Source organism: Apodemus sylvaticus, chromosome 6 (assembly GCF_947179515.1).
Source record: "Apodemus sylvaticus chromosome 6, mApoSyl1.1, whole genome shotgun sequence".
In the NCBI taxonomy this organism is placed as follows: Eukaryota; Metazoa; Chordata; class Mammalia; order Rodentia; family Muridae; genus Apodemus; species Apodemus sylvaticus.
In genome coordinates this window covers 48,680,301-48,702,222 of record NC_067477.1, presented here as the reverse complement: position 1 = coordinate 48,702,222, position 21,922 = coordinate 48,680,301, and the positions used below count along the sequence as shown (strand labels likewise).

Here is a 21,922-nt window from a genome sequence, read left to right as displayed (position 1 = left end):
CCAGGTTGAGGGTGGCAGGCCTGCTTCCCTGCTTTTCTTTTTGGGTGAGGTGGCCTTGGGGAATCTCTTTCCCTTTTGTGAATCTCTGATCCCACCACTGTAAAACAGAGCCAATGAAATGGAGTCCATAGGGCTCCTGCTAGTGCTGATTTCAGTGCTGTATGGAAGCCTTCCAGGCACACAGCAAGCATACTCCTAGTCACACCTTCAAAGAATCCAACGTCAAAATAACTATAAAAATACTTGAGAGTTGCCAGACAAAAATTACCATAAAAAATTCACCGGGAGAATCTTTAGGGCAATTTTGCATATTTTAGTCTTCCTGTCTGAAAGTGTGAAACGTAAATGCTACAATTGAGAATACTGGGTGTCTTGGTTAGGGTGTCAGTGCTGTGAACAGGCACCATGACCAAGGAAATGCATATAAGGACATTTAATTGGGGCTGCCTTACAGGTTCAGAGGTTCAGTCCATTATCATCAAGGTGGAAACATGGTGGCATCCAGGCATGCATGGTGCAGGAAGAACTGAGAGTTCTGTATCTTCATTCAAAGGAAGCCAGGAGCAGACTGTCTTCAGGCAGCAAGGAGGAGGTCTCAAAGCCCATCCTGACAGAGACACACTTCTTCCACCAAGGCCACACCTCCTCCAATAAGACCATGCCTCCTAATAGTGCCACTTTCTGGGCCAAGCATTTTCAAACTACCACACTGGGCTAGACTTTACAGAGGGCTGAAGTATTTAAATAGGGAAAGTAACCAAGAAAACCTGTGAAGGATTAGGAAATGCTGATCAGGAAAGCTGGGTATGATGCTCATACCTATTCTGGAGGCAGAGGCAGGAGGACCACTGTAAGTTAAAGCCAGGCTGACTTATATGAGTTCTAAGACTAGCCAGGGCTTCATAGAGAGATGCTGTTGAAAAATAAAAAGGGGAGGGGGAAGAGGAAGCAAAAAGATGAGGTCTGTCTGAGAGCAGATCTGGGCTCTTCCCTTGACTGCTGCATAGCCTTGAGCAAGGGGTATAACTGCAGGGCCTCAGTTTTCCTACCTGTGACCTTGGGGTATTTGCCCTCTAAAATCCTGTGGGGATGCTTGGATCATGCTCAGCAGAATGCGTGGCCAGGAAAGGATCTTCACTCTTCTGACCGATGCATCCACAAAATGATTTTTGTGGGGATGGGAAGGCTATGACTTTGCTGCAATAGTTGGACCTGTTTGAGCATCAAATGAAATGCTGTAAACCGTCCCAACAGCTTTTTGACTCTTGTCATATCTTGACTTAATTCAGCCAAGATAACTCCTTTATTGCTGGACAAAACTTTAGCGATTTTCACATTCTGATGCCTTATTTTGTAAATAAGAGAGAAGTCCAGAGAAATCCGCCCCACTAGAAGCCACAAAGCACATTACTAACATAAAATGAAACCTCTCTGGATTGCTGATGAGGGTGTAAAGAGATACAGCCTCCGTAAAAATAATGGTAGGTAGTTCCTCAAAAAATTCAAGGTAGAATTACCATTTGATTCAGAGCACACACCCAAAGGAGCCTGAAGCAAGTACTCAATCGTAGCAGCAATATTCACAGTATCAGAAAGTTAAATGAGCCCAAATGTTTATCAGTAGACAATAAAAATGTGGTATAACCCATGCAATGAGATATTACTCAGACTTAAAAGGTTATTTTTCTTGATACATGCTATAACCGGGACAAAGTCTTGAATACCTATGCTAAGTGAGATAAGCCCAAAATGAGAGGACAAACATTATGCGATTGCATTTGCATAAGACGCCTAAAATAACATTTCACAGAAATGGGGGTGGGGGTGATGGTCCCAAGGAGCTGGGGAAGGAAGAGTGGGGCTGCTCGGGGAGAAGTGCAGAGTTACAGGTGTTTTAGAGAAGGAACCATTCAGGAGAAGGTCGTCACAGGATATGAATGTAAATACGCTTAATGACACTGACTTTTTCACCAAGAAATAGCTAAAATGCTAGATTTGGGGTTAGATCTATTTGTTGCAGTTTTCAAAATAGAGGGGAAATGCACAATCATCTAGACTCACAATCCAGATTTTTCTGATTCCTGTTATGTTAAGACATCAACCCAGAGTACATCTGTTCATGCCCATCTTTTCTGTCTCCCGTTAATGACTATCTTCTACCCTTAGAGCCCCTTGGTTCTAGCACCACGTTACTACCTGATGACTCTCTTATGCTGTACCAGGAACTTAAGCCCCTGGAAGACGTGCCAGGGTGCTTTGTAGCTGGTACTCACATAAGCATGGACTCTGCTTCTGCCCACCTAGTTTCTTAGAGACTGGGCATCTGAATGATGCCTTAATACCAGACATGGGAATTAATCTACTGAGGAGAGTTTGACACCCCAAAAGGAGAAGCCTGTCTATTAGGCAATCAAAATTCGTGTTCAGTTCAATTCAGCAATGCTTGTCAGGTTAGCTTTTGGCATGCCTTGTGTGGAGTGCTAGGAATGTAAGGGTGGCAAGACCTGGCCTCCTTCTGTAGCCCACCATCAAGGAGGAGTTGGGAACAGGTCAGCGGACACTCCACACATTCATTATCAAGGACAATCACCTTGGAGGGCATTCCCTCTCTTGAGGCAATAAGGGGCGGTGACATCAGAGTAAGATGGAGGGACAAATGGGGTTCACTTGAGTGGACAGAGGTAGAGGAAACTGTGCAAAGCCTCGGGCAGGAAGCAGAGAGCATGTTCCAAGAACGGTGGTTACTAGCTCTATGCCATTGGAGTAGCATGGGCAGAGTGTGGAGCATCAGGATACTGAGGTGAGGCTATGCAGACTTTGATGGGTGCAGGAGACATTTGGAAGCTAGGCTGTATGTGTCAATTGATCGTGTGGCTCTAGACCTTAGTATAGTTGGTTAGAGATTCTCAGTATAAACTGTGGGATAGGTGTTGAGCAGAAGAGAAGTAAAGACCTAAGGAGGGGTGGAATGGGACCCCAGGCATTGCAGAAGATACAGTCGGGAAGCTGGGGAAGGATGACTTCAGACTGCGTAAACATGAACAGCTGCGATATGTCTACTGAAATGACCAGTTATGCTGTGTGATGCCCAGAAAAGCTGGTGCCTGCTGGAAAGTGCAGGCAAGGTAGGAGTACGTGGTCCTCACCCAGTGACCTGACGAACAGGAATGAAGCGGTGCTGTCAGTTAGTTAAGACAGAACAGTTTCAAGACAGAACAGGTTTTTAGTCACCAGATGAAGCTCTGGTCTCTTGATTGATGAACCCTTGAAACCAGTGACCTCATGGGAGGATGGTGACTTCAAGAGCCCCTAATGCTAAGTGATCCGATCTATTGGATGGTGTCTCGCATGGTCCTAAAAATAGTTGGTGCAATATGAGTGCTAAGGTTTGAACTGTAACAGTCTTCTTTGCTTTTCATTTCATAAAACACTGTAATTACTAGAAATATAAACACAGAAGTTCAGGGATGAAAATCCTTAAGAGCAAGTGTCTCTAAATCTCTGGTTTGTAGAAAACTAGTGCGGCTGACCAAGGATGTCACATGTTAGAAGGATGTGAGTGCATGCTAGCCTTAGAGTCTTGAGTCCTGTTCTGTTCTGTGACTGGTTTCCCATGGCAACTGGGAAGCTCCAGCGATGACCAGCTACAGTGCTCATTTCAATGAGGCAACACACAGGAAAGCATTTTAAAAGAGACGCATCCAATAGAAAGCAAGTTATTAGCATGGCTAAGTTGTGAGTCGTAGTGCCACTCACGTGTCACTTAAAGTGTCATTACCCTCATCCTCTTCCTGAGTAGCCTAGAAACACCATTGCCATTCTTAAGCACTTAATTACATGTGAGTCTATGCTAGGTGATTTTTCTTCTTGAGAGAATTATATTTTTGTTTGAATACCATTGAATCTAAACCAAAGACACATAGATAGGGTTCAAAGAGCTAAATAGGTATTGTGATATATATATATATATATATATATATATATATATATATATATATATGCCAAGTAGATGTGTGTGAAATATGTGTGTGTGTGTCTGTGTGTGTATGTAGGTGCTGCCAGTATTTATATATGCACTATGTATGTCTGTATGTTTGGCATTTGAGCAAGGTGCTACTTACTTAGCTTGTGCTTTCTACCTTATGGAATTTAGTTTAGTTGGTGTGGAAAGAAAAAAGATATTTGGAAGAAATAATTACGTGCTAAATGAATACTCAGAACTTAATAACAAAATGTGCCCAGTGCTGTGAAGGCAAATCCAATAAGAGCTACCCTCATCTGAAGGAAACCATCCTGAGGAGACTTTAAAGAGAAATGGATTAGGCTTTAAAGTATGTGAAGGTCCTGAGAAAAAGAAGCCCCTTTTGAATAACTGAATGGCAGGTAGCTGGGATATCCAAAGGGCAGACATTGAGGGGTGCAAAGGATAGGTCTGAAAATGCATCAGCAGCCCAGAGGACATGGTGAGCTCAGAAAGGTGTTTGGACTTTGAAGTGCCAAGCCGAGTCTGAAGCCCTTCAGACAAGGATGCATGACCACTTCATGTCTTATGTTTAAAATATTACCCAGACTGTGGTAGTACTGAAGAGTGGACCAACCGGCAGAACATCTGCACAGGAAAAGATCCCTTCTAAAACAATCCAGGATTAGAAAGAAAACAACAGAAGCAAAGCCAGGCGCATCAGACAAGTCTGTGTGCTGTGTCCATCAAGACAATTTTATTGTCCCCTTCTAATTATTTATCTGAAAGTTCCTGTCATAGAACATGTGAATGGAAGTCTTCTGCAAGCTCTGTGGGTGGACAGGGAATTCTCTTCAGTCTGTGTGAAAGAAATGAGCTTAGCCTTCATGAAAGAATGAAGGAAAAGGTTTAATCACACGAATCTACAGAAACAGAAAACAGTGTGAGCACCACTAAAACCCATCCCTGGTCCCAGATGCAACTTTTAGTCCAAGCAAGAGTCACAGGACCCTAGAACTGGAGTCAGCACCACTCTGTCCTACTTCTTGATGAGTATAGAATGAGCCAGTGACTTTTACACATTCGCTTCTTTCACATTCTTAAAGATTGTCTTGCCTTCTCTAAGTGCCCTTCAGCCCCCTGGAGGGAGCACAGGGAGGTGCTACACTTCCCTGCTGCTCCTGGACCCTGTGGCATCCTTTCTGCCCAGCCAGCCACTCCTTCTATAGAGACAGGGTGATCTCCAAGAGAGCAACTCATGCCCCCCTTTCCCAGGAGATCAGCATTGAGTGTCATTTTTTCTTCAGTATGGACACATTGGGAAGATGACAAAGTAACCAAGTAAATGCCCCCAAATCTGTCTTCATTGTCCTGAAGTGAGTTTAAAGTTCAAACTCAAAAAAGAGGGTCAAGAACGTCTAAATAGTCCCAGCTCAAGGTATGGTCCTGCTGACCACTGACCCACCACGGTCCAGGCTTCGTTCTCTAAGGTGCTCTGACATGCTGTTACATCTCTTTCTGGGAGACAAGGTCCCTGCTCTGGCTGGTGCCCTTTCCTTCTCCCAGCATGACACTGCTGGGAAATTAATTCCCATATCTTTGGGAGTCTGTTGTTTCTATAGTCTGATAGTCAAATTGAGAGACACATGAGTCTCTTTAGAACATCACCCTTTCTACCGAGGGTCAAGGTCAATCTTCTTATGACTTCCTGAGATTCTCTGATGATTCTCTTTTCTTTTCTTTTCCTTTCTTTCTTCCTTCCTTTTTCTTCTTCTTCTTTTGAAGGCTGTTCCTAGAATTAGTGTCTATTAAATATTTTGCATGCTATGTTTTACTTCAAAAACAAAAGTGTATTTGAATTCTCTCTTTTAAAAATGGAAGGTATTATTAGTATTATTCACTGTCCTTGGAAACTTTGCATCTCATGCGAACTAGAGAATTGTTAAAGACCTCAGCCAGTGTTTCATCTGTATATTAGAGTCAGTGACTCTCATGACTTCAGGGTGGAGAAGGGACAGTTCTTGCTCATTGTCCCTTTGAGAGTGAATGGTCAGCAGGGCAGGTCTCAACCTCTCCTGGCTTGCAACCCAACACCAAGTCCTGTCCTTTCTCCTCTCATTATTGCCTCTTCTACTCTTTCCTAACCTTGGCTCTCCTTAAGATGGTAGGCATTTGAAACCCTCATGTATGTCATCTAAAAGTTTAATACAGAGATGAGACTAGGACAGTGGACTTCCCTGTAGGAACATCTCTTGTGGAGCACAGAATACACAGCTGCAGAAATAGAAGACACAAATTGTAGCTGATAGTCATATGAAAAATGCATAGTTTTCTTTGAACTCTGAAGGTTTGCCTGAGCTTTCCTTATTTATCTCTTGAAAGGAAGGCTTGAGGATGTCCTCAAAGAGCCCCAGAACTTAGAAGGGAGGGTGCCCAGCTCAGAGGTACCGAGTCAGCACCTGTGAGGGATCCCCTGGCTGGCTGCGTGCTAACTCAGATGAGGTCAGCGTCTTGCCTCTGAGCTCACACAGGTGTTAGCTAAGTGCTGAAAGGACTTAGCTTCTCCTGAGTCACCTCTTGCCGATTCTGGAGGCATTACAGTCTTGGCATCAGCAGGAGCTTATAAAGTGCTTTTGTTCCCAGGCTTTACAGAAATTACAGCGTATGTACACATGTGGGTTTATCTGTCACTGAAATGATCAGATTTCACCACCAGTGCATTGTGTGCAGAATCCCTGCTGGCCTCTGCTACAAAGAGGAGAACCACTGTGAATGCTGGTCCCTTCGCCAGCCATGAGTGAGGCCCTGTCTGTGGACAGGAAGCTGTCTGGGAAGCAGGGACAGTTACCCTCTCCATTTCCCACACCTCTCTTGATGGAGGTTGGACAGCTCAAGGGGGTGGCTAAAAGGGGATCAGCCAGGAGAGAAGAAGGATTGAAGGCCGGACTAAAGGCTTACAGGGACTCCAGGCCCAGGCCACCAGGGTTAGTTTTCAAATACTGTTATGGGGAATGGCCCAAAAATGGCTGCCCAAAAGGAGAGGTGGTTAGCATGCGGACAGACAAGCCCCTCTTCAGGACTAGAGTTTCTAAATGAGGAAATGGTATGTCTGCAGCCTCTCATGGTGGGATCAACACCTTTTAGAAGTCACCCATTGGCTCACATCAAGGATAGCACCTGAAGCAACAGAAAAGTATGCATCTTCTCAGAGTCTTGGTATGTGTTGAGTTTTGAGCCTTTATTTTATTAAGGTTGTTTTTTTCTCATTTTCCTTCTACTTCATAGAATGTTCATTTCCTGAGAACAGGGCCTCTGAATTTTATTTGCAGGAAGTTGTGTGAAGGATTTCCTGTCTCCCTTTTCTTGTTTTTAGTTGGACTTTTCACAAACAGGTCTCTTTAATCTCCACCTCCAGCTCTCCGACTAGGAAAATAAAGCTATCAGAGGTTCTGGGACAGGAGAGTGAAGACTCTATGTGACTTTCATGAGCTAACCTCTTTGCATCAGAAGCACTTTCTAAGTGGGAAAAATCCTGAATGGTAGCAGGATTCTTCTCCTGTGCATATTCCCTGCCAGCTACCAAAGATCTAATTTTTTGCAGTTGATTGTTAGATGTGGTTTGGGTACCAAAGACTACACACACACACACACACACACACACACACACAAAATCAAGGAGAGAGAGTACTGACAGAAAAGCCTCCTCAAACACTCTCTTTTTCACAGTAGCAACTCTTAAGGATAACACCCAGCAACAAAGGATACATTTGTGTGGCTTAGGATAGCCGCATCAAGGAGCTTTCTTTTTCTTGCACATGTGAAAGATAAAGAACCCAAAGTTGAGGGGGTAGGGAGATGGGGAGGTGACTGGGAAGAGTTGGGGGAGGGGAAGAATATGATTGAATATATTGAATGAAAAATTCAAATAAAAATAAAGAAAATTCCCCGAGAGCAGTAGAGCCTGCCTCACTGGCTACCATGGTTGAGCCTGGCTCTGTGAATATTGGCCAACGGGGATAATAGACATAAGGACAAATACATGACCCGGGGTTCCATCTGAGACACCTCTGACCCATATTTGTCCCGCCCTACACATGGCCTAAGTGAAGTCCCTAAGGTGGCCTAGGTTTCAGGAACAGCTATGTTTATGAGACACGGGCCAGGCCGAGTGCTGGCAGCCCTGAGGGATCAGTATGTGTGCACGCACAGCCTGCTGGGTTCTGACGGTGGTTGCAGGCTGGAGTCACAGCCAGTATTCTGCAGCAGATCAAGCAAGCACAGTTCCTGCCCTATTGTGGGGACAGGAAGAACATAGGGCACTGATTGTACTGGATTTTGATAACAGAAAAATGAAACAGAGTGCACTGTGCCTCTGGGGAGAGTTCACAGAAAATCCTGGTAGGCCAGTCAGATGTAACCTGGCAGGCGAGGAGCGCCCATTCCTTCACCCGCAAGGTTGGGGGATTTTGCTGTATCAGAGTTCTTTCTTTTTTCTTTTTCTTTCTTTCTTTCTTTCTTTCTTTCTTTCTTTCTTTCTTTCTTTCTTTCTTTCTTTCTTTCTTTCTATCTTTCTTTCTTTCTTTCTTTCTTCTTTCTTTCTTTGCTTCCCCCTCTTCCCTCCCTTCCTTCCTCCCTCCCTTCCTTTCTTTCTTTATTGATAAAATAAAGGTCCCACCCAAAGAGAAAGTAGCATTTACAGCTGAGGATATAGTCAGGTTCACAGTGCCAGCTCCTTTGTTCCAAATGTAAGAAGAAAAGAGAGAAAGGTGAAGATGATGGACTCTAATATTGTTAGCAACCATAGGATACAAGCCTTGCTTCCAGTCCAGTACCCCCCCACACACATACACACATGTATGACAGAACATTATTCTGCTTCAGACATTTCCAATGAAAGTCTGTTCCCAGCAAAAGCTTTTCCATCGTTTAATGGCAAAGAAGGAATGGAAAGTACAGAAGAAAAGAGAAAGGGGGGGGGAAGTATCTGTCTTTAAAAACTTATTTTGCCTTTCCTTATGATATGTTCCCTCCTCCATGTCCCTGGACTTACTTCTCCCACCTAAGCTGCCTGGCTCTGGGCAACAGCTTCTGCTTCTGAAAACAGGAACATGCCCTTTTGTCACTTTTAACGAACCAGTCTTTGGCGGCTTGTAATAAAATCAGGTAACCAGACTCAAAGATGCTTCAGGTTCATGGAAAGGCGATGGCTTTGTGTTCCTCTCTCATTCCACGACTCATGGAACTCATCTCAGCTGCTTCGTTGGTAGCAGCGAGAGAGGTCGTATGGACCCAGAGAGGCTACATACCAAGCATTGCCAGTTTTCATTCAAGTGAAGTTCAAGGCCTAGGCCATGATTCCAACCAATCCCCACACTCCTCTCCACTCCTCTCCACTCCACTCCAGGGAGACCTTTGGCTATCCCTTAGGAGATCGGATATGCCTCATGGAGACCTCCAGAGCAGAGGTTTCTGGTGTCACATGAGCCTGGTTAGGAATCCCCGCTCTACCACTTCCAAACCATATGGCCTTGGACAGATTACAAATGGGCCTTTTCCTCAGTTTTACCGTTGTAAAAGTGAGAGTTTTCCCTCCCATCCCCAAGCTCCCAAAATAATGACTTTGAGAGCTCAAATTACATTTACAGATACCCCGGCCATAAGCTTTGACTGTTTCTTGACGAGTTCGTAAGTCAATCATCCTGTTATTCTGTTCTAAGTTCTGCCACATGGCTGGTAACCTCAGCTCAGCTCCCCTGCTTCTGTCCTCCTCCATGTTCCCTGGCGACTCCTCCCAGGCCTGACTGTATCCCAGAATCCTTCTGCCTACCGGATGTCCCACCTTCTATTCTACCCTTTCCTGCAGGCAACAGGTTTGTTGTTCGTTTTGATGCACCCATACAGTATATAAGAGATTTTCTCTACGACAGTCCATAAGATAGGGTCAATAACTATGGGTGTTCCCGGGGTTATGGTGTTACAAACTTGAAGCATTGAACTCACTGCCAGGTGTAATAAAAATGCTAGCATGCCCGTATAAAAATGTCTGCCCCTCGTTAAGCAATAGCAATGCTGCAGCTCTGCCCTCTTTTCTCCAATGCTCTCTCCTCCTGCAGCTGCCCTTTTCCTAAACAAGTATGGACACCTGGCAGGGCTGTCCTTTGTCATAAGTCTGTGGATTACTAGTTCCAGCCTTGCCAGTAAAAACCCCCACAGGTCCAATGTGAGCAAGGCGGAGTGACTCCCGGCTCTCCCAGTATTCTATAGCAGCACCTGCAGCGTGAGAGCCTGCTCTTTAAACATGGCAGCCGGCTTCCCCAGAGACACTCTGAGAGTCCATCCTGCTGCCTCTCCTTCTCTGTGGATTATCACCACTATCTCAGGGAACATCTGCCTCTGCCTTGTCCAGTGCAAAACTGGCATCCACACCGGGTCACCTTAGTGTCTGTCCTCTCTCCTGCCTCCTGTCTGCAAACTTGCACACACAGCCTGTTGCTCTGCGACCACAGCTCTGAGGTGGAGAGTGGTTTGGGCACAGGTCATTCCAAGCTATGTGTCCCTCAGCTTCGCCACCATGAAGGGAAGTGACAAAGTTGGCAGCTGTACTTCCCAGCTGGCTCAGACTCTTCTAGGGCCCAAAGCAGGAGGCCTATGCCTGCGGTGTACACACACGGGGCACATTTTGTCAGCCTCTGGGTGGCCCTCAGGCTATGTGACCATAATGAGCTTGGCCATTGTGGCAGAGAGCCAGCCTCTGTTTTGAATCCTGTGTCCTTTCTCTGTCTTCCTTCCCTAGAACTCTTTAGAACCATGAAATGCCTTCCTCCTGTTTTTTTGGAGTGGCTCCCTGGAATACTGAGGGCAGAGTCTTGTGGCTTGATTTCCTTCCTTTCTGGCCTGGCAGTAGGAACTGCCAAGTCTGTCTGCCTTTTGTTTAAGGTCTGAAACGAAGTGAAAGGAGAAGGCTATTCTATTTGCCCAACAGTCAGATCCAACTATTAACTAGAGCGCACAGTGTTTTCTGACTCCTGAGAGAATGCATTATTGTCTAATTGCTCGGTTTATGTAACTAGTCCTCTTCCTAAGAAATCAGGCATTTTGAAAGAGGATGAATAATTCTTGACACTGCTTAAATTTCAAAGCAGAGTTGGATCCTCTTGTCTCTGGACTCATCATTATCCAGGGGAGTTTAAGCTCTGTCGTGTAGAATAGCTCCACTTTCACACCTGCACATGCGTACATGCATTCAGCCTTCTTCAGGTATCCTTCCTGCTCTGCTGGTGTTCTCTCGGGATGTGCTTTACAGACCTGGCCAGCATCATCCAGTGCACTTCACTGTGGTGCCTGATGGATTTTGTCGGTGGCCTGGGAGCTTTCCAGTCTCAGAGCCTGGTGGGCCTCTGTTGCTTCAGCATCCTCTACATCAGCACCACTTTCCTTAGGGGGATGTGGGGTGGGTCACCCACCTCTCTTTACTGCTCTCCCTCTGTAGTGAGATTTACATTTGGGATGCAACCGGGGCTCCTAGGCCACCCACCCACCCACTCACTCACTCACTCTCCCCAGTTTGTCAAGTGCTTTTGTTGGCCCTCTGAACCGTCTACTTCCTTTGGTAGATGTGTTCAGTCTCCTGTAGCCACACGGTTTTCCTTCTTGGAGAGCTTCCCATTTGGACCTTGGTCAGAGAGGTGAGCGGAGGCAAGGTATATTTTAAGAATGACCTTAGATGCGGACTGTTAACTTGAGTTAACATCTGAGTCCATTAGAGACATGAACAGATTGAAGACATTTTCTGCAAAAGCATTTGGGCTGTCACAGCAGAGGACCAGGGTTTCCAGTGACAGCTGTTTGCAGTCCAGGATAGCAGTCCCCTCCAGCCTCTAGCTCTGCCTCCTGCAGAATGTGGGCCATTTTAGGCCCAGGACTAATAGCATTTTCTTAACTCTCCAGCTCTGCATGTCTGGAGAGAGTAGTTACATAGGGGCTGTGATCCACTCCCCTCAAAAGTCGTATTCCCTAGTGCCACTGCTTTACGTCCTCCTTACAGTGGTTCCTGTCTGTATAGTCAACCCTCTAGAGTTCCTGGCTTCTTTGTGTCCAGTTTCTGTATCCTGTCATCTTAGATCCCCTCCCCACCCAACACACACACACACACACACACACACACACATCTCTCCGAGACTCATTGGTATTTGGTACCCCAGGTTAGCCTCAAACTTGCAACAGTCCTCCTGCCTGGGGCTCCTGAGTACAAGGAATTATTGGCATGAGTCATCATGCCCAGGTAGAACTTTTCTCTTCCTCTATTCCAGAGGTCAGAAGCCATGAAAGTTGGTAAGTGATGCCAGCCCCATGTGAGACAATAGGGGGTGGCCGTATATATGGCCACCTGGGCATCCCATGCCCATCACTGGTCAAACCCAGGCCACTCCTCTGAAGGAGTAAAAGCTCAGTGCTGAAGGTGTCCCACATACAAACGTGGCCTTCATGTAATTCGGCATTTAAGTGGATTATTTTCAACCACACAATAAGAGTTATTGTGTGGTTGGGCCTCAGTTCTTTTCATTCACCCATCGTTCTCTTTTTCTCTCTCTCATCAGTCTTGCCCGCCTTCCCAGCTTCAGCCCTTTACCCTCACATATCACTAAGAGATCTAACCCCAGCATGCACCCCATGTAGACATGTTTAGTTGTCTGTGTGGGGTGTTTTATATCTCAGATACAAAACTGAGCATGTCAACTGCCCAGATTTGGCAAGATGCTAAAACCCTTAATTAAACCAAACAATAAACAAAGGTTCTCCAAACGATTCATCTGCTTAGTCAGGATCTGGCGTAGCAGTGGTATCATGCATGCCAATATGTAAACCAGGAGCATATTGTGGGAGGATGACACTAAGGGGAATTCTCGAAGGCCAAATGAGGAGCATTATATAAACCACAATCCCAGACTTTATAATCAATAACAAGGATGTTAACAAAACTAGAAGCACTTGTTGGGCAGACGGCCTTGCAGAAGTATTTTCTGTGTCAGGTCATGGTGGCATGTGTGCAAAGAAATGTGCTTCTATGGGTCTTCTCTCACAGTTCTTAGCATCAGGTGTGCTTGCACGCCTCCCCTCCTTCACAACCTCCCAGATTTGTTAATGTTTGACACAAGCGACTCCATTTTGATTCTGACTGTTTGCATAATCTTAAGGAATACTTGTTTTTGTATTTGTTACCCTGACTGCTACTGTTGATGCTGCCGTTAATAGTAATGCTGGCAAACCTGCCTCTGGTACTCCCTTGCAGGGCTCCATCAGTCAGCCTGGGAAGATGCTCTGACCTTAGACTCTACCCTTTCACATAGCCCTAGGAATGTTTCTTCTTTAAAATGTTCTGGAACCTGCTCCCAAGTCTCCCTTCCCCTTAATTACAAGCACTGTAGTTTCTGAACTTGCCTCTTGCCTGTCATTTCGGCTGTCTCGGTCTCTGGCTGTGCTCCCTACTCCCATCTGGCTATGCTCCCTACTCCCATCTGGCTGTGCTCCCTCCCCCCAGTTCCATACTTCTTCATGGCACTGTGGCCAGTCTTCCTGCCTCCTCATACGCTTCTGATGGGTCCGACTCACTGCCCACGCACCTGCCCTGCCAGCCTCACGTGCCAGTTGTCCCGAGCTATATGTTCTTCTGTTGGCACGCCAGGTGCTTGTGTGCATCCGGCCATGTGTACTGACTGTGTGACAGGCGTGGTTGTTTGCTTCCTACATGGATCCTACTTCATCTCATCAAGCGCCAACCTCTCCATGACACTCACTGGCCTCCTAGCGCAGCCCCAGTGCGGTTTGCTCAGTCATCTTCCAAGCTCTCACTGTGCGTTGTGTGTTTCTTTCCAGCGCGTCCCACTGGGGGTCACAGTTTGCTTCTCTTCTCCTGATTTACACCTCGGTGCAATGGCGATACCTTAGCCACTGCACATCCCAAGCTTAGTGCGCTCGCTGCCTTGCATCCACCAGATCCTGTGTAGACTTTGTAAGAGGAATGGAGCTTTCTTCTCTCTTTTTAATTGATTGAAATTGTTTCTGATAATTCTTAACCCCTTTCTTTCCCCTCCAAATCCTCCCATGTCCCCACATTCCCACTCACATTCAATGACTTTTTCTTTAATTAATATTGTACACACACACTGTACACATATACACACACCACACACAAACACACACACACACACACACATTCACACCACACAGGCATACACACACACCACACACACACACATACCACACACACATACTTACATACCACACACACACACACATACACACCATACACACATACATACACATACATACTACACACATATACATAACATACACATACCACAGACACACAGACACATACACACCACACACACACACACACCACACATACTTATATACCACACACACATACACACCATACACACATATATACACATACATACTACACACACATCACACACATACATACCTACCCACCACACCATACACACACACCACACCATACACACACACACCACACCATACACACACACACACACACACAGGCACACACACACCACATACAGACACTCACACACAGCACCTATTGGGTACATTTAGTTCTGTCTCATGTACATGTGTTTAAGGCTAAGTACTTAGGATTGGATAAGGGATTCTCATCCTTGGAGAATAATGATTTTCCTCCCTTGGCCTGCCTGTATCTCTCATCTAGAGGTGAGACCTTGTGAATCTCCCATCCCCTTTGGCATGTCAAGTGGTACTGTTACTATGCAGGTCTTGTTTAGACAATGCCTGTCTAGAAGAAACTGTCTCATAGCAGGCATCCTGCTCCTCTGGTTCTTGCAGTCTTTCTGCCTCCTCTTCCATGATTGTCCCTTAGCCTTTGTACAGCGGTTGCATTGTGGATGCATTGGGGTTGGATACTGGGCATGATCATTCGATCTCTATTATTTTGACCAGTTGTGGACCTTTAGAATAGTCTCTGCTGTTGAAAAAAAGAAGCTTCTTGGATGGTAGGTGAGAGTTACTCTTATCAAACTGGGTTGGCCAGACTTTCTTATTATGTCGAAGATGATTATATCTAAAAAACTCAAGCCTAGGTGTTAAAAACCAAAGTTATGGCGCTGGAGAGATGGCTCAGCAGTTGAGAGTGTATACCCATGTTCCCAGCACCTATGCGGGCAGCCCACAACTACCCGTAACTGCAGCTACGGAGTATCTGACGCCTCTGACCTCTGCTGTACACCTAACCACACAGAGATAAACACACATGTACATAGTTAAAGATAAAATAGATATTTAAAAACCATTAGATTAAGACTATTCAAAAAGCTTGATCTCCAGAGAAGGTGTTTACCAACTGTGACTCATCCTGGCCCAGTTCTAGAAGTGTGCTCTTCAGAAAAGTCACCACTGTGATTTGTCTGCCTCTCCTAAGACAATGCTTCTGTCCCATGGGAGCTCAGTGGCAGTGGCAGGGGCAATGAGGAGAGTCGGACAACAATGCTTCTGCCACACTGGCATCTGGGCTCCTCCACTGTCCCTCTTCCCAACATGTTGCACACCCACTCATTCACAAGAAATCCTTTGCTCCCATCCCTGGCAGATCTGGGAGTTTCCCACAAGCCATCTGGGTCTCTTTCTGTGGTCCTTCTTTCTCAAGTTTTTTTTTTTTAATTTCATTATTGGTTGTTAATGAGCTCTTAAAATTGCAGATACCTGTCCATCAGGGATTGTGCCCTACAGTTAATAACTGGGGTACGAAGAGCTGTGATCAGACCTGTTTTCGAATGCTTGAGTCTTAACCTCAAATCCAGCATGCTAGATCCTCTAATTGTTTGTCAGAAATTTTTTGCAGAAAGGAGAGGCCAATAAACCTTATCAGAGACTTCATTCTTACAGGTTCCCCTTTGACATTATTTTAAAACATTTTTTGTAAGGTGGATGCCGTGGGATGGCTGTTTTCTGAGCCGTCTTTTCCTTAGCATGATCCTTCTCAGTTGACCCAACCCTGAGACCTGTCACAGCTCTGGCTTCGTGGTGTGACCCAGGTGTCACTGTCTTCTGTGTCTTCATCAGCAACAAGATTGTCTTTGAAAAACAAATCATTAAATGTTCTCTGTAAACTCAGCTCCAAACATTTTCTATAATTACAGAATTACTTTTGTTTTATGTTCACAAGTCAAACTTGAAAAGGATGTTTGGTGACTGTCGAAAGTTGTCATTAGTCTCTTTACAGATAACTTGATTTAGAGTCTAAGGTGTGGCTCAGAGGAAGGGTACTCGCCTTCCCCACACAAGGCCCTGGGTTTGATCCCCAGCACTGGAAATTGAGCTTGGAAGAAGCACAAAGAAACTTAAAGTAATTTGATTTCCTTAAAACCACAACAACCTTTTTGCTTTGTTGGTTTCCCATGGTTCTGGGATAGAATTCAGCACCTCTCTGTGGTAGGTAAGCGCTCTCCTGATAATCTGTAGCCATGAGGCTGCATGTTTTATTGCTTTGTCTTTGAGACAAGGCCATACTTTATAGCCCAGGGTAACTTGGAATTCACCATCCTCCTGCCTCAGCCTCCAAAGGGATTACAGACAGGTGCAACCACCATGGCCAACTCAAACAAATCTCTTTATTCACAGTTAGCTTTTTATGAATGGAAAATCACTTGAAGTTAAAATGATATTCTGACCCTAAAAAGTGAATTATCCTGAGTCCTTCACTAGGAAATGATTAAAGCATGGAGATCACTTGTAAAAAGGGGAGTTAGCCCAAAATGCCTGGGAGACAAGCACAAGCGATGCCTTCCAATTTACATGAAGATGGAATATTTGGGTACAAACAGCACTTGAATATTGGTGTTTTGTTTTAGCTTTGGTCTATGCAGTCACACATTCTCACTCCAGAAATGGATTCCAAACCAGAAGAGGGGAATCTTGATGACAGAAAAGGTTTGTCTCGAACTCTAATATCTTAGCCACAGAAGGACAAGCAACCAACTTTCATTTTTCCTAGAGCCGGACACAGAAGTTTCTAGAGCTTTTCACCCCTGCTGACATTTTATAGAGTTCTCAACAACAATGGCTCCCACTCTTCTCTGTGGTCTTAGGAGCAAGCAGGACCCCTGGCCAGCTGTGCAGTTGACAGAACAATGGCCCAGCTGTTCCTAAAAGCAGCCCTAGTCAGACTCTGCCTGCTGTCCACAGCTGCCATGCTGGGGAAAGGCACACTAGTTCACAAGGAGTTGCCTTTCTCTAGAGAGGAAAGAAAAATACAGAGTATTTACAGAAAAAGAAAATTGGACCCTTCAGCCTTCCTTTAGTGGCCGTGCCTGAAATGGCAGTGGGGAAGGCCAAAAATCCACTCAGGCAGTCTCGACATTACAGCATGATTCATACTGCCCAGGATGGAAAATCCAGCTAGTGGAGCAAGACCAGCCAAAAAAACTCCCAAAAGGCCCTCTGCCAGGGCTGGTGTCTGCTGTCCTGTGAGACAGCTGTATATGAATGAATGAATGAATGAATGAATGAGTAACAGTCTCTCTCTCTTGTCTTGTCATAGTTCATGACCAAGAACCCCACCATGCGCCTGGGCAGCCTGACTCAGGGAGGCGAGCATGAGATCCTCAGACATCCTTTCTTTAAGGAAATCGACTGGACCCAGTTGAACCATCGCCAACTGGAGCCACCTTTCCGACCCAGAATTGTGAGTGTCAAGGCCTCTGTAATGGATTCTCCCTCTTCTTCCGATGATCAAAGTCCATGGGAAAAGCTGCTATCTCCTATGGAATGACAGAGTGAAGGATGGCCAGCCCCCGCTGCAGAGCGAGGCTGAGCTGGTTGCCCCTGAGACAGCGTCTCTCCTTGTGTTGGCTATTTATCACAGTTTTCACCTCTCACTGGTGCTAGCTCTACCCTCCCTGAAATTAAATTAAAATATCCCAGTATCTAATATTCCTAAGCTGCTTTAAGTTTCCCTAAAAGAATTTAACGAATTGATGTCATTATTCCTAGCCAGTTTTCTCATATTCTTGGGACACCATTTGTGCCTCTCCCAAGCCCTAAGATAGTAGAGAAGATGCCGGGTGCTCCTTCACCGAGCCTGGCTTCTTGGCCTGCACAGCTTGTCATAACTACAGTGATAGAGTGTTCAGCCCAGACAGGCAGAGCCCCTTTGGAGAAATGCAGAGGACAACAACGGAAGCAATATAAGCCACCAAGCTTGAGAGTGGCCTACCTCACAGGCTTCGAGCTGAGCTGTATATATAAATATCAAGGGATCCAGAGTAAGAGAACAGAGAAGGCAGGCTAAAAATAGATCAAGACTACCAGGAGGAGACAAGGTCTGAAGGTGGAGGAGAAACGCCCTTGAATCCGATAAGTGGGAGCTCTCTGATTAAAAAGAAAAGAAATGGATCTCCTTAGCATGTTTATAAAGATTTTGTTTACACAGTCCTTTCAAACAGAGAGGGCTTTCTCTGTGCCAGCCCGTCAGACATTGGATGTCCAGCAGCCGGAGGGAATCCCACCCGCTCCAGCCCACTGGGGTGTCTTGTTTCTGACCAGTACCAGGTCATGTGCTTTTCCTCTAAGCCAGACAGCACCATAAAATGACTCGAGAGCCTCTTCTCACATCTATAGAATGTGCGTAAACACTAAGTGAGCTGAGCATGAGTATACTCAACCTCTGGCTAGATGTGAGTGGGCATGTCCCTCAGCAAGGCCTGCTGGGAAACCGCAGCTCAGTGAAATGCAGGCTAATGGGCAAGTGAGTCATAAGCAAGTCTGGGTGGCCACGTTGTTAATTCTTTAGCCTCACAGTCCAAGGCTGTCCCACTTCCAGGGCGCAGGGACTGGAGAGCAGGGCATGAGATGAATGACTTGGCAGTTGGCAAAGGCCATAATAATACACGTGGTGGAGTGGCCATGAAGCATCGCGTAGTCACGGGGATCAGAATCAGAAATGCTGCTGCTGACCAAGGCACAGGGCAGACCTCTGAATGCTTGAGAACGTATATATATATATATATATATATATATATATATATATATATACATTCTCATGTAAACGGAGTCTCATGTAAGAGGCCAGAGCCCCAGGTATACACAAGTTGACCACAGTTTCTATTTTTATTTAACAGAAATCCAGAGAAGATGTCAGCAATTTTGACCCAGACTTTATAAAAGAAGAGCCAGTTTTAACCCCAATTGATGAGGGGCATCTTCCTATGATTAATCAGGATGAGTTTAGAAACTTTTCCTATGTGTCACCGGAATTGCAACCATAACCTTATGGGGAATGAGCACCAAAGGGGAATGTGGATTTTTCCAGAAATTTCTTCTGTGGGAATTCCCTAGCATTCGCCTTAGAACACCAGCTTCATCTTCAAGGAGCAAATGTTCCCAACCCTGCGAAGGGTGGAGCTTCAAGAGAGCTGCTCTCTCAAGTCCCAGGGAGCCATGGTACATTCCAGTAGTCCATGCTGAGATAAGATGTCACAAAGATGTGCGCTCCTCAACCCAGGAGTCTCCGGGGCTCTTTCAGGCTTGGAGTAAAGGACAGAAGCCAAAAGAAGAGATACTGGGAAGAATGCAGGAAGTCCTAGGGATTATAAGCCAAACAGGCTTCTGGCTTTTTTTTTTTTTAAACTTCAAGAGACAAATCTACTTTCTGTGGAGCACTCTACACTTTTCTTTAAGCCAATATTTCAGTCTGCAAAAGATTAAATGCTGATGAAGATGTTAAAGACCTCTCTAGGGAAATGAACAGCATTCTAAGCAGAAGGATTTGCTTTGAAGAAACTGCAGACGGGTGTCCTTCAATCTCGCAACCTAAACCCAGTGCTGGGAGTGGAGGTCTCACAACGACCCTACGACACCCGTCAGTGTCTTGAGTCTCTGCCTCTTCCTTTCCGTAACTAGATATTTATTGAGTGTCAAATAAAAAGGTGCCATAATCTTCAGTAGTGTGCACAGTAGAGTCATGATGCTTTTACACATTCTGGGGTCCACCCAATGGTGTCTGCGTTCTGTGGAAGGCCTCTCCACATTGCATAGGTCTGTCTTCTTTGTCTCCTGTTCATAGAAGGGCCACCACCACAGTGGTGCAGTCAGCAGGCAGGCTTCCATTGCAAGACACCTGCTGACTGGTGGAATCGAACCACCTCCATCCCAGGCTGACTCATTGGCGACGAACTCCACACGGTTCCATCCACAAATATGTATTGGCAGTCAGTCTATTTAAGTTATGTTTTCAGAGACAAAGGTTTTTTGATATACACATTAATAATTAACAATGGGTCTTATAAACAAGGCCCACAATAAAGGTGTACCTTTTCACGTGTAACCATATATACAGTTGAAAAGTTTTATCTGGCTGGAAATAAAGGCATTTTGTAGCAAAAGGAAATTTTGTGAGACGAATGATTTGTTCTCTTCCCAACTCAGAGAACAGGTTTCTAGTCAAACTTCAATGCTTTCTGCTGTTATTAGAACCCAGGACTGTAGGCAAACTCCTGAGAGGAGACATTGGCAGAACTTGTATCCCCGAGGAGGGATCAGTCTCATTGATCCATACGTCTACTCTTAATCAGAGCAGTGACTTCTGGGTATTCTGTAGCAGGCTAATCCTCAGAATCCTAGTAGCTCTTTAAAACATTCATTTATCTTTCACATATAATACATGCCTGTGGCCCTCTATCTGCTAATTGTGCCACTGAGAAAGTAGAATAGAGGAAGTCCTTGTTTGCTTCTTTTTTTTTTATTCGATATAATTTTTTATTTACATTTCAAATGATTTCCCCTTTTCTAGCCCCCCACTCCCCAAAAATCCCATAAGCCCCTTTCTCTTCCCCTGTCCTCCCACCCACCTCTTCCCACTTCCCCGTTCTGGTTTTGCTGAATACTGCTTCACTGAGTCTTTCCAGAACAAGGGGCCACTCCTCCTTTCTTCTTGTACCTCATTTGATGTGTGGATTATGTTTTGGGTATTCCAGTTTTCTAGGTTAATAACCACTTATTAGTGAGTGCATACCATGATTCACCTTTTGAGTCTGGGTTACCTCACTTAGTATGATGTTCTCTAGCTCCATCCATTTGCCTAAGAATTTCATGAATTCATTGTTTCTAATGGCTGAATAGTACTCCATTGTGTAGATATACCACATTTTTTGCATCCACTCTTCAGAGGAACACATGCAACCTCTCTTGCCATTTGATTGGCCAGATCGTGGCATTCCCCTAAAGATGCAAAAAGCCTAGAGGGATTAGGAGACAGCTGAGCAGTACCACAGTCTCCACCATCAGTTCTTTGGGGCATTCCAGGGCAAAATAGATATTTCTGCATTAATAGAAAAAGCTATGAGCCTCCCTGCAGATTCCTTTAGCATAGTTCAGTAGCTCTTGGTGCATGTCTGTGTGGCAGGCAGGAGTAAATACAGTACATCTTACAGCCTCCAAGAACTTGAGGTTTGCAAAAGTCTTGATCTTGATAAGGGGTGGCTCTGGATATAAAGCCTGAAGCTTTCCATTCCAGTCCCACAGTCTGCTGGGATGGGGAGCTCTTTCTGCCTTGGGGCCTCTTGGCCATAATGCTTGGCTTATGTAAAATTAGTTGTACAAATTTTAAGCACATTTATTTATTCAATGTTCCTATGAATCGAGTACTCTCATGTTCATTGAACAGATGGGGAAACTGAGGCACGGAGGTTTTTTTTTTTTTTTTTTTTTTTTTTTTTAATAGCTTGTCCAAAGTCACACAACAAAAGCATTAGGGCCCAGATAGGAAGCAAGCATTTTATTTCTGGAGTCCTTGCTTTTAGCCCAAATGAGTAAGGCTTTCCATCTAAAATCAATTCTGTTTCCCTACCTTTGTGGGGTTCTGAGAGCAGTTAAAAGGGTGTAGTCTGGGGTTCACAGGAGCAGGAAATAAGCTGCCAGTCTGCAGGAAGG

The 21,922-nt window shown here is 45.2% G+C and overlaps 1 protein-coding gene across 1 annotated transcript in view; it reads left to right on the top strand.

The window, feature by feature from the left end:
• Prkch (protein kinase C eta) overlaps positions 1 to 19,935 on the top strand; it is a 203,050-nt gene extending 183,115 nt beyond the window's left edge. Inside the window, exons 13-14 of the mRNA XM_052185667.1 lie at positions 17,535 to 17,678; positions 19,114 to 19,935. Coding sequence (XP_052041627.1) covers positions 17,535 to 17,678; positions 19,114 to 19,260 — 291 coding nt within the window. The 3' untranslated portion in view covers positions 19,261 to 19,935. The remainder of the gene's footprint in view (positions 1 to 17,534; positions 17,679 to 19,113) is intronic.
• Positions 19,936 to 21,922: the final 1,987 nt, after the last annotated feature.